Raw genomic sequence first — 14,368 nt, 5'->3', positions numbered from 1 at the left:
GGCAGCCTGCATTTTAATGCTCAGGACTGTGTTTCTGCATTGCTGGAGGGTTAGCATGGTATGTCTTGCTCTGAAAGTTGTTGGCTGTTGGGTGGAGCTTGGTTTCAGCGTAGGTATTAGAGGCTTTTGGGTGAGCTCTTGTCTACAAATGTTCCCTGGAATCAGGAGTTTTCTGATGTTCTCAAGTTTTGGATTTAAGCCTCCTGCCTCTGGCTTTCAGTCTTATTCTTACAGTAGCCTCAAGAGTTCTCCATCCATACAGCACAGATAATAAAATATCTAGATTAATGGTGAAAAAATTCTCCACAGTGAGGGAAACCCCAAGAGGTTCAGTTTCATGGAGAAGAGAAAAGGGAGGAGGGAGATAGTGGTGACCAGGATGAGAAGAGGGGGAGTCAAAGGGGAGAGGTCAATCTAACCAGTAATCAGTTCCCTAAGTGTTCTCCACAGTCTGGAACACACAGAGAGATTCACAGAGTTAAGTAGAGAAGAGAAGGGGGAGGGAGGAGATAGAGTTGACCTGGGGGAGGAAAGGGAGAGTGAAAAGAGGAGAGAGCAATCAAGCCAGTAATCACATCCCTAAGTAAAAATGGATACTGAAGATTAGATTCTTAAAAGGTACAAAATCAATAACAAATACAAAAAAGCAAAGATTAAAAATCTAGAGTAGAGGTTAGGCTCCCAAAAATACAATATTAAAAACAGAAAACAAAATCAATCACAAAAATTATATATATGAAATTTGCTATAAAAATAGGGTATTTTTTGCAAGGTAATAGTATGTTATAAAAATTAAAATTAAAGAAGTGATAAAGAACTTAAAAAAGTTAAAAAAATGATAATAGTAAAAATATATCTATGACTTTCACTGGACTTTCACTATCTAGGACTTTCTCTGGACTTTCACTGCCCACTGTTGTGGGCAGTGTGGTGTCAGTTCACTTTCAGATAGCTCCTTGTTCCAGCTTGTACTTCTTGTCAAGGACTATAGCCCCCTTCCAATGATTAGTCAATGTTAACTACAGGGTCTTAATCTGTTGCAAAGGTCACTTCCAGAGCAGTTCCCTATTCTTTCTTTATTTTGGCTTCCTCTGTTTGCCAGTCTCTTCAGTGTCCAATTTCCACCCTGACACAAGGGGTTGAAGGTGGTCACTTATTTAGGCTCACTTGTTCAGTTGTGCTGTGGGGAGGCAGGAGCACTGCAAACAAATATCACTGGCGTGTGTGGGGAGTGCTCGCAGTGTCTGGACCACACTGGGTTTGCCCCCACTCACAGGCGCTTTTGCTTTCTGGGTCTACACTGCTCAGGCTCCAGGTTGCTCTGAAGGGGAACTGTCCAAAGCAGGCCCTGGGTTTCCTGCACTTCCCAGATCTAAGCTGCTCAGGTTCAGGTTCTGGAGTGCGCCACAAGGGCACAGACTCGGTTGGGCGTGCATTTCGTGCCCTCCCCAGGTCTGAGCAGCTCAGGCGACCAAGTGCTTGGTGAGTGAACTATCCCAGGTGAGCCGTGCATCTTCATCACCTCCCCGGTCCAGGCGGTCGATTACCCTGGGGTACCACAAGAACACCATCTCAGGTGTGCTGTGTGTCTGCTCTGAGGAGCTGATCTCAGGCTGAGACCTTCCTGGCAGATGTCAACCATCTAGGATCCCAGGAAGATGTGGTTAGCAACTAGGAGCCTGCTCACAGTTTGGTGGAGGATGCTGGTCTCTGGGGCCGAGACTGCCCTTTGCCTTCTGGCTCTGGCTGTCGCCCACCTGCCTCTCTACCTCCAGCAGGAAGGAGGGACCTGTACACAGCTGGATAACTCTCCTTTGAGATTCACTCAATCCTTTGTTCTCTGAGCATTTTGCCCAAAAGTTTCATTTTGGTTTTTGTTTTTTTTTTTTTTTCTCTCAGGCTATCCCACAGATTGGGTTGTTACCTCAGGTTAGATCCCTCATATTGTCCTCAGGACATTCACGCCTGGTCCTTACCCTAATGATGCAGCCCATGCCTCCCTTTTCAGCCCCCACTCACTGGTGGTGGACATGAGCGTCTGGGCTATTTCTCCGCTAGGAGTTGTGGTTAGGCACATATTCTGTGTTTTGTTTTTTTTTTTTTTCTGCCCCTGGTAATGTTGCCTTCTGAGATTACAAAACTGCCCACAAACCTGTCAATGGGAGGGTTTCCTGCTGTTTGGAAACTTCTCCTCCAACATGACTCCCTCCCCAGGGCGAGTCTCCATCCTTAACTCTTTTGCCTCTCTTTTTGTCTTTTATATTTTGTCCTACCTCCTTTTGAAGAGAATGGGCTCCATTTCTGGGTACCTGGTATCCTCCATCAGCATTCAGAAGGTGTTTTGTGGACGTTGTTCACCTTTGAAATTATCTTTTGATTAATTTGTAGGGGAGAAACTGGTCTCCCTATCCTATATCTCCGCCATCTTGGGATCTTCCTTTTTTTCAATTCAGTTCAATTCAGTCACTCAGTCCTGTCTGACTCTTTGCGACCCAAGGACTGCAGCATGCCAGGCTTCCCTGTTCATCACCAACTCCCAGAGCTTGCTCAAACTCATGTCCATCGAGTTGGTGATGCCATCCAACCATCTCATCCTCTGTCATCCACTTCTCCTCCCACTTCTCCTTCCACCTTCTATCTTTCCTAACACTAGCGTCTTTTACAAGGAGTCAGTTCTTCTCATCAGGTGGCCAAAGTATTGAAACTTCAGCTTTAGCATCAGTCCTTCCAATGAATATTCAGAACTGATTACCTTTAGGATGGACTGGTTGGATCTCCTTGCAGTCCAAGGGACTCTCAAGAGTCTCCTCCAACAACACAGTTCAAAAGCATCAATTCTTTGGCACTCAGCTTTCTTTATAGTCCAACTCTCACACCCATGCATGACAATTGGAAAAACCATCACTTTGAATAGACAGATCTTTGTTGGCAAAGTAATGTCTCTGTTTTTTAATATGCTGTCTAGGTTGATCATAGCTTTTCTTCCAAGGAGCAAGTGTCTTTTAATTTCATGGCTGCAGTCACCATCTCCAGTGATTTTACAGCCCTAAAAAATAAAGTCTATCACTGTTTCCATTGTTTCCCCGTCTATTTCCCATGAAGTGATGGGACCAGATGCCATGATCTTAGTTTTCTGAATGTTGAGTTTTAAGCCAACTTTTTCACTTTCCTCTTTCACTTTCATCAAGAGGCTCTTTACTTCTTTGTGTTCTGCCATAAGGATGGTGTCATCTGCACATCTGAGGTTATTGATATTTCTCTCAGCAATCTTGATTCCAGCTTGGCCTTGAAGTGCAAAATGAAGCAGACAAAGTCTAACAGTTTTGAAAAGAGAACACACTGGTCATGGCAAACACCCACTTCCAACAACACAAGAGAAGATTATACACATGGATGTCATCTTTCTTTAGTGGAGCCCATTATTTCAACAGGCATCTCCCTTCTGTGTTATCCAGTAAATTCCACCAAATAAACAGGAAGACACCCATGGGGGGGGGGGCCTTCATTTGCTCAGGCTGCTCCTGAATTTCTTCAAAATGTAACTGCTCTTCACACCTTTGTTTTCAACTGGATGAGATTTCTGTAGCCTCATTTTATTCTTTGTTATCATGGGACTTGGACCAGCATGAGTGCAGATCATTTGATTTTTGAACATGATTTCCCCTAACTATTCATATCTTGTCAGATCACACTAATTTGGGTATGTTAATATGTGTATACATTTAGAAAGTGATATAATGATTATTTTATCTGTCAATTTAATTTCCCCAGCAAGGATCTCATAGGCAGTGCTTCATGATACAGATAGCTGGCACCAAATTTGTTTCACAAAAACGGTGGTCTGATATGGATGAAGCTGTAAAAAGAAAAAGAAAAAAAAAAATCCCAAACTTGTAATATGAGTTCCTCAACTTTGCATGTTTTCCTCTCTTTTCTTTCTTTCTTTATCCCTTCTTTCTTTAGGGAGGGGCTTTGCTCTATCTTTTGGGGCTTCCCAGGTTGCACAGTGGTAAAGAATCCATTTGCCAATGCAGGAGACACAAGAGATTAGGGTTCTATCTCTGGGTCAGGTAGATCTCCTGGACAAGGAAATGGCAAACCACAGCAGTATTATTTTTTTCTTTTCTTTTTTTTTTTTAGGGGAGTTGAAAAAAATCTTTATTATGCTTTTGTTACTTATCTTTTTTCTTTTTATTTTATTTATTTTTTCCCATTTATTATTATTAGTTGGAGGCTAATTACTTTACAAATTTTTTTTTGAAAAATAATTGCTTTAGAGAATTTTGTTTTCTGTCAAACCTCAACATGAATCAGCTATAGGTATACATATACCCCCTCCCTTTTGAACCTCCCTCCCGTCTCCCTCCCCATCCCACCCCTCTAGGTTGACACAGAGCCCCTGTTTGAGTTTCCTGAGCCAGACAGCAAATTCCCATTGGCTATCTATTTTACATATGGTAATGTAAGTTTCCATGTTACTCTTTCCATACATCTCACCCTCTCCTCCCCTCTCCAAATGTACATAAGTCTGTTCTCTATGTCTTTTTTTTTTCCACTCCTGCTCTGTAAATAATTTTTTCAGTATCATTTTTCAAGATTCCCTATATACGTGTTATGATATGATATTTATCTTTCCCTTTCTGACTCACTTCACTGTGTATCACAGGTTCTAGAACCAGTTCAGAACTGGCTCAAATGCATTTCTTTTTATGCCAGAGTAATTTTCCATTGTGTATATGTACCACAATTTCTTTATCCCTTGGACTGCAAGAGATCCAGCCAGTCCATCCTAAAGGAGATCAGATCAGTCCTGGGTGTTCATTGGAAGGACTGATACTGAAGCTGAAACTCCAATACTTTGGCCACTTCATGCGAAGACTTGACTCATTTGAAAAGACTCTGATGCTGGGAGGGATTGGAGGCAGGAGGAGAAGGGGATGGCAAAGGATGAGATGGCTGGATCTCATCACCAACTTGATGGACATGAGTTTGGGTAAACTCCGGGAGTTGATGTACAGGGAGGCCTGGCGTGCTGCGATTCATGGGGTCGCAAAGAGTCAGACACAACTGAGCGACTGAACTGAACTGAACTGAACAGTGCAAGTGTGTTCCCTTTTCTCCACACCCTCTCCAGCATTTATTGTTTGCAGACTTTTTAATGATGGCAATTCTAACTGGGGTGAGGTGATATCTTATTGTGATTTTAATCTAATTTTAATTAGATTTTATTCTAATTTTAATTTAATCGCTCATTTCTCTAATAATGAGCAATGTTGAGCATCTTTTCATGTGTTTGTTAGCCATCTGTATGTCTTCTTCGGAGAAATGTCTGTTCAGAGCTTATCCCACTTTTTGATTGGGTTGTTTGTTTTTCTGGCATTGAGTTTTATGAGCTGCTTGTATGTTTTGGAAATTAATCCTTTGGTGGTTCCTTCAGTTGCTATTGTTTTCTCCCATTCTGAGGATTGTCTTTTCATCTTGCTTATAGTTTCCTTTGCTATGCATAAACTTTTAAGTTTAATCAGGTCCCACTTGTTTACATATGTTTTTATTTCCATTACTATAGGAGGTGGGCCATAGAGTATCTTGCTTTGGTTTATGTCATCGAGTGTTCTGCCTATGTTTTCCTCTACAAATTTTATCATTTCTGGCCTTACATGTATGTCTTTAATCCATTTTGAGTTTATCTTTATGCATGGTGTGAGGAAGTGCTCAAATTTCACTTTTTTACATGTAGCTGTCCATTTTTCCCAGCACCATTTATCAAAGAGGCTGTCTTTGCCCCATTGTATATTCTTGCCCGCTTTGTCAAAAATAAGGTACCCATAGGTGCATGGGTTTACCTCTCGGCTTTCTATCTTGTTCCATTGGTCTATATTTCTGTGTTGGGTCCAGAACCACACTGTCTTGATGACTGTAGCTTTGTATTATAATCTGAGGCCAGGAAGGTTGATTCCTCCAGCTCCATTTTCTATCTCAAGACTGCTTTGGCTATTCAGGGTCTTTTGTTTCAATATGAACTGTGAAATATTGTGTTCTTGTTCTGAGAAAAATGTCATTTGTAATTTGATATGGATCACATTGAATCTGTAAACTGCACTTGGTAGTATGGTCATTTTTCACAATATTGTTTGTTCCTACCCAGAAACATGGACTACCTCTCTATCTGTTTATGTCATCTTTGATTTCTTTCATTAGTGTCTAATAATTGTCTGTGTACAGTTCTTTTGTCTCATTAGGTAAGTTTATTCCTAGATATTTAATTCTTTTGGTTGCAATGGTGAATGGGATTGATTCCTTAATTTTTCTTTCTGTTTTTTCATTGTTAGTACATAGAAAAGCAAGTGATTTCTATGTATTGATTATGTATCATTCAAATTTTCTAAATTCACTGATTAGCTCTAGTAATATTCTGATACTATATTTAGGGATTTCTATGTACAGTATCATGTCATCTGCAAACAGTGAGAGCTTTACTTCTTTTCGGATCTGGATTCCTTTTATTTCTTTTTCGTCTCTGATTGCTGTAGCTAGGACTTCCAGAATTATGTTGAATAATAGTGGTGAAAGTGGACACCCTTGTCTTGTTCCTGATCTTATTGGCAATGCTTTCAGCTTTGCACCATTGAGAATAATGTTTACTGTAGGCTTATCACATATGACCTTTACTATGTTGAGGTAGGTTCCTTCTATGCTCATTTTTTGAAGAGTTTTAATCATAAATGGGTGCTGGATTTTGTCAAAGGCTTTTTCTGCATCTATTGAGATTATCATGTGGTTTTAATCTTTCAGTTTGTTAATATGATGTATCACATTGTTTGACTTGCTTATATTGAAGAATCCTTGCATCTATGGAAGAAACCCAACTTGATCATGGTGTATGAGCTTTTTGATGTGTTGCTGAATTCTGTTTGCTAAAATTTTGTTGAGGATTTTTGCAACTATGTTCATCAGTGATATTGTTCTGTAGTTTTCTTTTTTTGTGTTGTTTTTGTCTCGTTTTGGTATCAGGGTGATGGTGGGCTCGTAGAATGAGTTTGGAAGCATTTCTTCCTCTGCAACTTTTTGAAAGAGTTTTAGAAGGATAGGCATTATCTCGTCTCTAAATGTTTGGTAGAATTTTCCTATGAAGCCATCTGGTCCTAGGCTTTGTTTATTGGGAGATTTTTGATCACAGCTTCAATTTCAGTGCTTGTAATTGAGTTGTACATAATTTCTATTTCTTCCTGGTTCAGTCTTGGAAGATTGAACTTTTCTAAGAATCTGTCCATTTCTTCCAGGTTATCCATTTTTTGCCATATCTCATACTTTCTGTATTTATGCATTGTCTGTTGTAACCTCTACTTTTTCTTTTCTAATTTTGTTGATTTGATTCTTCTTTCTTTTTCTTCATGAAACTGGCTAAGGGTTTGTCAATTTTGTTTATCTTCTCAAAGAAGCAGATTTTACTTTTATTAATCTTTACCATTGTTTCTTCCATTTCTTTTTGCTTGGATCTTTATGATTTCTTTTCTTCTGCCAATTATTTTTCTTGTTTTTGAGTTGTTTTAGGTGTAAAGTTAGATTGTCTGTTAGATTTTTTCTTGTTTCTTGAGGTAGGGTTGTATTGCTTTAAACTTTCCTCTTAGAACTGCTCTTGCTGCATCCCATAGGTTTAGAGTTGCTCTGTTTTCATTGTCATTTGTTTTTAGAAAATTTTGATTTTTCTCTTGATTTCTTCAGTAACCTGTTGATTTTTCAGAAATGTGTTTTTTAATTTCCATGTATTTATGTTGCTTATAGATTTTTTTCCCTTTTAATTGACATCTAATCTCATAGCATTGTGGTCAGAGAAGATGCTTGATATGATTTCAATTTTCTTAAATTTACTGAGGTTTGATTTGTGACCCAAGACATGGTCTATCCTGGAGAATGTTCCATGTACACTTGAGAAGATTTTGTGTTCTGCATTTGTATGGAATGTCCTGAAGGTATCAATGAAATCCATCTCATCTAATGTATCATTTAAAAGTTGTATTTCCTTATTAATTTTCTGTTTTGATGATCTTTCCATTGGTGTCAGTGGATTGCTAAAATCTACTATTATTGTGTTAGTGGCAATTTCTCCTTTTATGTATGTTAGTGTTTGTCTTACATATCAGGTACTCCTATGTTGGGTGCATCAGTTCAGTTGCTCAGTCATGTCCGACTCTTTGTGACCCCATGAACTGTAGCACACCAGGCCTCCCTGTCCATCACCAAACCCATGTCCATTAAGTCAGAATGCCATCCAACCATCCCATCCTCTGTCATCCCCTTCCCCTCCTGCCCTCAATCTTTCCCAGCATCAGGGTCTTTTCAAATGAGTCAGCTCTTTGCATCAGGTGGCCAAAGTATTGGAGTTTCAGCTTCAACATAAGTCTTTCCAATGAACACCCATGACTGATCTCCTTTAGGATGGACTGGTTGGATCTCCTTGTAGTCCAAGGGACTCTGAAGAGTCTTTGCCAACATCACAGTTCAAAAACATCAATTCTTCAATGCTCAGCTGTCTTTACAGTCCAACTCTCCCATTCATAGATGACCACTGGAAAAACCATAGCCTTGACTAGGCAGACCTTTTTTGGCAAAGTAATGTCTCTACTTTTTATTATGCTGTCTAGGTTGGTCATAACTTTCCTTCCAAGGGGTAAGCGTCTTTTACATAGATATTTACAATTGTTTTGTCTTCCTCTTGGATCAACCCCTTGATCATTATGTAGTATCCTTCCTTACCTCTTGTAATCTTCTTTATTTTAAGCTCTATTTTGTCTGATATGAAGATTGCTGCTGCAGCTTTTATTTTTTTGCTTCCCATTTGTTTGGAATATGTTTTTCCATCCTCTCATTTTCAGTCTAAATGTGCCTTTAGGTCCAAAGTGGGATTCCTGTAGACAGCATGTATATAAGTCTTGTTTTTGTATCCATTCAGCTAGTCTGTGTCTTTTGGTTGGAGCATTTAATCCATTTACATTTAAAGCGATTATTGGTATATATGTTCCTATTTCCATTTTCTTAATTGTTTGGGGTTGTTTGGGGTAGACCTTTTTTCTTCTCTTGTATTTCTTGACTAGATAAGTCCCTTTAACATTTGTTGTAAAGCTGGTTTTGTGGTACTGAATCCTCTTAACTTTTGCTTGTCCAAAAAGCTTTTTATTTCTCCATTAATTTTGAATAAGATCCTTGCTGGGTACAGTAATCTTGTTTGTAGATTTTTCCCTTTCAGTAATTTAAATATATCCTGTCATTCCCTTCTGGCCTACAGAGTTTCTGCTGACAGATCAGCAGTTAAACGTATGGCGTTTCCCTTGTATGTTACTTGTTGCTTCTCCCTTGATGCTTTTAATAATTTTGTTCAGTCTCTGTTAGTTTGATTAACATGTGTCTTGGCATGTTTCTCCTTGGGTTTATCTTGTATGGGACTCTTTGTGCCTCTTGGACTTGATTGACTATTTGCTTTTCCATGTTGGGGAAATTTTCCAAAATTTCTCATACTGTTTCTTTTTCTCTTCTTCTTCTGGGACCCCTATAATTCGAATGTTTGTGTGTTTGATATTGTCCCAGAGGTCTCTGAGACTATCCTCAGTTCTTTTCATTCTTTTTATTTTATTAAGCTCTTCAGAAGTTATTTCCACCATTTTATCTTCCAGCTCACTAATTCGTTCTTCTGCTTCAGATATTCTGCTGTTGATTCCTTCTAGAGTATTTTTAATTTCAGTAGTTGTTTTCTTTGTCTCTATATGTTTATTCTTTAATTCTTCTAGGTTTTTGTTAATTGTCTTGCATTTCTCCATTTTGTTTTCAAGGTTTTTGATCACCTTTACTGTCATTATTCTGAATTCCTTTTCAGGTCGTTTTCCTGTTTCCTCTTCACTTATTGAGCTTCCGTGTTTCTAGTTTGTTCCTTCATTTGCGCAGTGTTCCTCTGCCTTTTCATTATTATTTTTTAACTTATTGTGTTTGAGGTCTCCATTTCCCAGGCTTCAAGGTTGAATTCGTTCTTCCTTTTGGTTTCTGCCCTCCTAAGGTTGATCCAGTGGTTTGTGTAAGCTTCCTATAGGGTGAAATTTGTGCTGAGTTTTTATTTGTGTGTCTGTTTTTCCTCTGATTGGCAAGGCTGAATGAGGTGCCAATCCTCTTTGCTGATGATTGGGTTTGTATTTTTGTTTTGTTTGTTTTTAGATGAGGTGTCCTGCAGGGGGTGCTATGGTTGGTTGCGTAATGCCAGGTCTTGTATTCAAGTGGTTTCGTTTGTGTGAGTTCTCACTATTTGTGTGAGTTCTCACTATTTGATACTCCCTAGGGTTAGTTCTCTGGTAGTCCAGGGCCTTGGAGTCAGTGCTCCCACTCCAAAGGTACAGGGCTTAATCTCTGGTCAGGAATGAAGATTCCACAAGTGGTTTGTTATGGCATTAAGTGAGATTAAAACAAATATCCAAAAATGAGAAACCAAAGATGAATCGAGACAAATGGAAGTTATAAAACAGGCAAATAATAATTTAAAAATGGAATATACACATATACATATACACCCTTGAACAAAATCTAAGCAGTCCAACAAAAATAAAGTACAATAGGTTGACCTGGTTAACAATGGAAACCAAAAATTATACCTTCCAGAACAAAACTAACTAAAGCACAAACTGGAAAACAGAACTAAAGCAAGGTGCCAATTAGGGAATAAAGCAATGGAAGTAAAGCTAACAAATATGTTGAGAGTAAAGGACAGAAAGAAAAGAAAGAATAGATATGTAAAGTTAAATAGAGGTAGATGAAGATTTATATACAGTAAAGATTAACTTCAAGGGGAAAAGCAAACAAAGGAGTAAATGTGGAAAATTATAATAGGTTTAAAAATTAAAATTTAAAAAAAAGTGAAAAGAGGGAAAAGAAAAGAAAAAAAGAAAGAAAACGCTCCAGAACTGCAAGAACCTAGTGCAGAAGCAGAGGTTTATAATAGCAATAAAAATGTGACTGTGAAAAAGAAAAAGAAGCTCAAAAGCTTAATTAGATTTCACAGTGTCAATAAAATCGCCAACTACCACAGAGCAGGGGGAAAAAGCAGGGGAGTTGGGGGGTGGTGTGAATCCAAAAGATTCTACAGAACAAGTCAACACATAAGAATAATACATGTTTTTCTTGAGTCACTGCTGTCAGAGTCCTTTCCCTCGCTGGGAGTCAGAGTCTTTCTCACCTCCCTAGGATACCTTCCAGCACTGTGCTGACCTCTGGACCTGCTGTGGGGGCAGCCCACATTCTAATCTGGTCCTACTCCTGTGCGTTCTTGCCTCCATTGTCCACACTGTCAGAACTGGTGCGTTTTGTTTTGTGGGCGCTCTCAACAACCTTTTATATATTCCATAGACACAGAGTCTGCCTAGTTGATCGTGTGGATTTAGTCTGCAGCTTGTACAGCTGGTGGGAAGGATTTGGGTCTTCTTCCTTATCCACACTGCCCCTGGGTTTCAGTTGTGGTTTTATTTCCACCTCTGCATGTGGGGCATCCACTGGGGTTATCTCCTGAGGCTGCCCTGGAGGACTAGGGTTGGTCCCTGTGAGGCCAGGTGTGGAGGTGGTGCAGCTGCTTGGGTCACAGGGGTTCTGGCAGCACCAGGTCCTCAGGGGAGTTAGGAGTTAGGGCAGCAGGAAATAAGGTGCTCTAGAAGGCGATGGCAACAAGTATTGGCCAATGCGCTCCAGTATTCTTGCCTGGAGAACCCCCAACCCTGACAGAGGAGCCTGGCAGGCCACAGTCTATAGATCTCAAAGAATCAGACACTACCAAAGCGACCCTGTGTGCATAGACACAAGACTTTTTTGCCTGTGGCAGTTCTGCCCCAGTGACAGTTGAGCGTGAAGGTGGAAGAGCTGCTTGGCTCGCTGGGACCCTGACAGCACCAAGTGTGCAGAGACACGGATTGCCTCCGCCGCAGAAGTTATGGCCCTCTCAGAGTCTTTTATCTGAGCCTCTGGTAGCTGGTGATCAGAAAGCCTGTTTGGCCAGTCTTTTCCGTAGCTCTGCCCATTTAGGCCCTTAGAGGGCTCCCTTGCCTGGGGTCCTTCTCTGTTGCTCTGCTTGTCAGGCACATAGAGGGAGTACCCCCTGGCTGGGGTCCACCTCTGCAGATCAGCCAGTCAGGTGCATAGAGGGGGACCTGGGTGGGGTCTTCCTCTGCAGATCAGTGCATTGGGCACATAGAGGGGCGCCCTGGCTGGGGTCCTCCTCTGCAGATCGGCGCGTCAGGCACACAGAGGGGTGCCCTGGCTGGGGTCCTCCTCTGTAGATCAGCGCGTCAGGCGCATAGAGGGGCGCCCTGGCTGGGGTCCTCCTCTGCAGATAAGTGCATCAGGCGCATAGAGGGGCACCTGGGTGGGGTCCTCCTCCTCAGATCAGCGCGTCAGGCGCATAGAGGGGCACCTGGGTGGGGTCCTCCTCTGCAGATCAGCGCGTCAGGCGCATAGAGGGGCACCAGCGTGGGGTCCTCCTCTGTAGTTCAGTGCCTCAGGCGTTTGATGGGCCAGCCTCTTTATTGTTCAGCTGCTGATGCTGGTGTGTGGGGAGAGAGAGGCTATGGTGATAGGTCCACCCCCTACACATGACTCAGCAGTATCGCCTTGCTTCCATGGCTGCCTGGCTTTACTCCACAGGTGTTTCCCACCATGATCTCCTTCCTCACATCCCCTTGATCTGTCTCTCCGCAGTCAACAGCAGCCCTCGCCCTGGGATTGCTCCACAATCCCTAAACTCTGGCTTCCAGCCGCTGTGCCTTCCAGGGACCCTCCTCCCTGTCTGGGGTACTTATGGCTGAGGCAAGGACTCCCTGATTTTCATTCCATTTAGGCTGCCACAGATCAGCTGTTTCAGTCTCAGCCTTAAATGTTTCCCCTCTGACTCAGACAATTGCCCCCATGTGGGGATGGGACCCCCGCTTCAGTTCCCCCACCTGTGGAGGGCAGGTCCAGTTCTATTAACACTCTTGTTTCTCCCCCTAGTTCCTTCATCTTACCGAGTTTTGCGTGGGTCTCTATATTCTTTTCCACTGGTCAGGTACTCCTGTCCGCTCTCCGCTGATGTTCTGCCTGCACTTCTGTGTCTGAAGGTGTATTCCTGATGTATCTGTGGAGAGAGATGCACTCCATGCCCACCTACTCCTCCACCATCTTATTATCTATTGTTATCCCACTCCAGTATTTTTCCCCCTCTTTGATTTAATTTTATTATCATGTTTCAGAACTCAGAAAAATATAAAAAAAACACATTCAGAGAAGTCTCCCATCTCAAGCCCAGCCCCATCCCTTGATCTCCCGATAAATAGCACTTTTCATTGGCTTCCCTGTTATTTTCCTTTATTTCCTTTAAAAAATATAAGCAAACACATGTATGTACTCTTACTGCTCTCTCTTCTTTATAAAAAGGGTAGAACACTATATATTCTTGCCTGGGAAATTTCCATGGATAGAGCAGCCTGGTGGGTTATAGTCCATGGGGTTGCAAAGAGTTGGGCATGAGCAAGCACACACACATTCTCTATTTTTTAACATTGGAGAATACTGCTGCAATTTATCACTCAGCATTTGTGCATGAAGGATCACACAATAAATCATTATAAAGACAGGTGAAGAGTTCCCTGATGGTCTAGTGGTTAGGATTCTGGACTTCACTGCCATGGCCCAGGTTCAATCCCTGGTTGGGGAACTGAGATCCTCCAAGCCAGACAGTGTGACCAAAAATAAAATAAAATAAATGGCCATAATGGTTGGAACATTTTACAAAGAATACCTTAAAGACAGGCCAAACTCATATGCTTTCTGGTGTGTGTTGTTTTCCAGGTCAGAACTGCGGGGGCTTAGTTCAGGGTCCCAATGGCACCATCGAGAGCCCAGGGTTCCCCCACGGCTACCCCAACTATGCCAACTGCACCTGGATCATCATCACGGGGGAGCGCAATCGGATACAGCTGTCTTTCCACACCTTTGCTCTGGAAGAGGACTTCGATATTCTGTCAGTGTATGATGGACAGCTCCAACAGGGCAATCTGAAAGTGAGGTAAGGTGTCAGCTCTTCCTGTTACAGACCAGGTGGCAATGTTTGACATACTCAGATTCTGAAACTTCATTGGGGTTAGCATTTGAATTTAATGATCAGAAAGGAACATCTTAGTTACTATTAAAAAAAAAGTAAAGATTGGGGATGTGTGCACCATGTTTTCAATCCCTAAAAGCACAACTTCTTACTGAAAGCAATCACTGAGTTCATTAATAGATACCAAATTGTTCAAGATGGATAAAACAGTGTTGCTAAGGTAATTTAACTACAGTTACAATACACCATTGTTTTTAAGCAACTGTG

The 14,368-nt window shown here is 41.3% G+C and overlaps 1 protein-coding gene across 1 annotated transcript in view; it reads left to right on the top strand.

The window, feature by feature from the left end:
- CSMD1 (CUB and Sushi multiple domains 1) overlaps positions 1-14,368 on the top strand; it is a 2,005,298-nt gene that overhangs the window by 368,585 nt on the left and 1,622,345 nt on the right. Inside the window, exon 2 of the mRNA XM_043454305.1 lies at positions 13,849-14,065. Within this exon, the coding sequence (XP_043310240.1) occupies positions 13,849-14,065 (217 nt within the window). The remainder of the gene's footprint in view (positions 1-13,848; positions 14,066-14,368) is intronic.

This window comes from Cervus canadensis, chromosome 31 (assembly GCF_019320065.1).
Source record: "Cervus canadensis isolate Bull #8, Minnesota chromosome 31, ASM1932006v1, whole genome shotgun sequence".
Taxonomy (NCBI): domain Eukaryota; kingdom Metazoa; phylum Chordata; class Mammalia; order Artiodactyla; family Cervidae; genus Cervus; species Cervus canadensis.
This window is presented reverse-complemented; position numbering and strand designations above follow the sequence as displayed.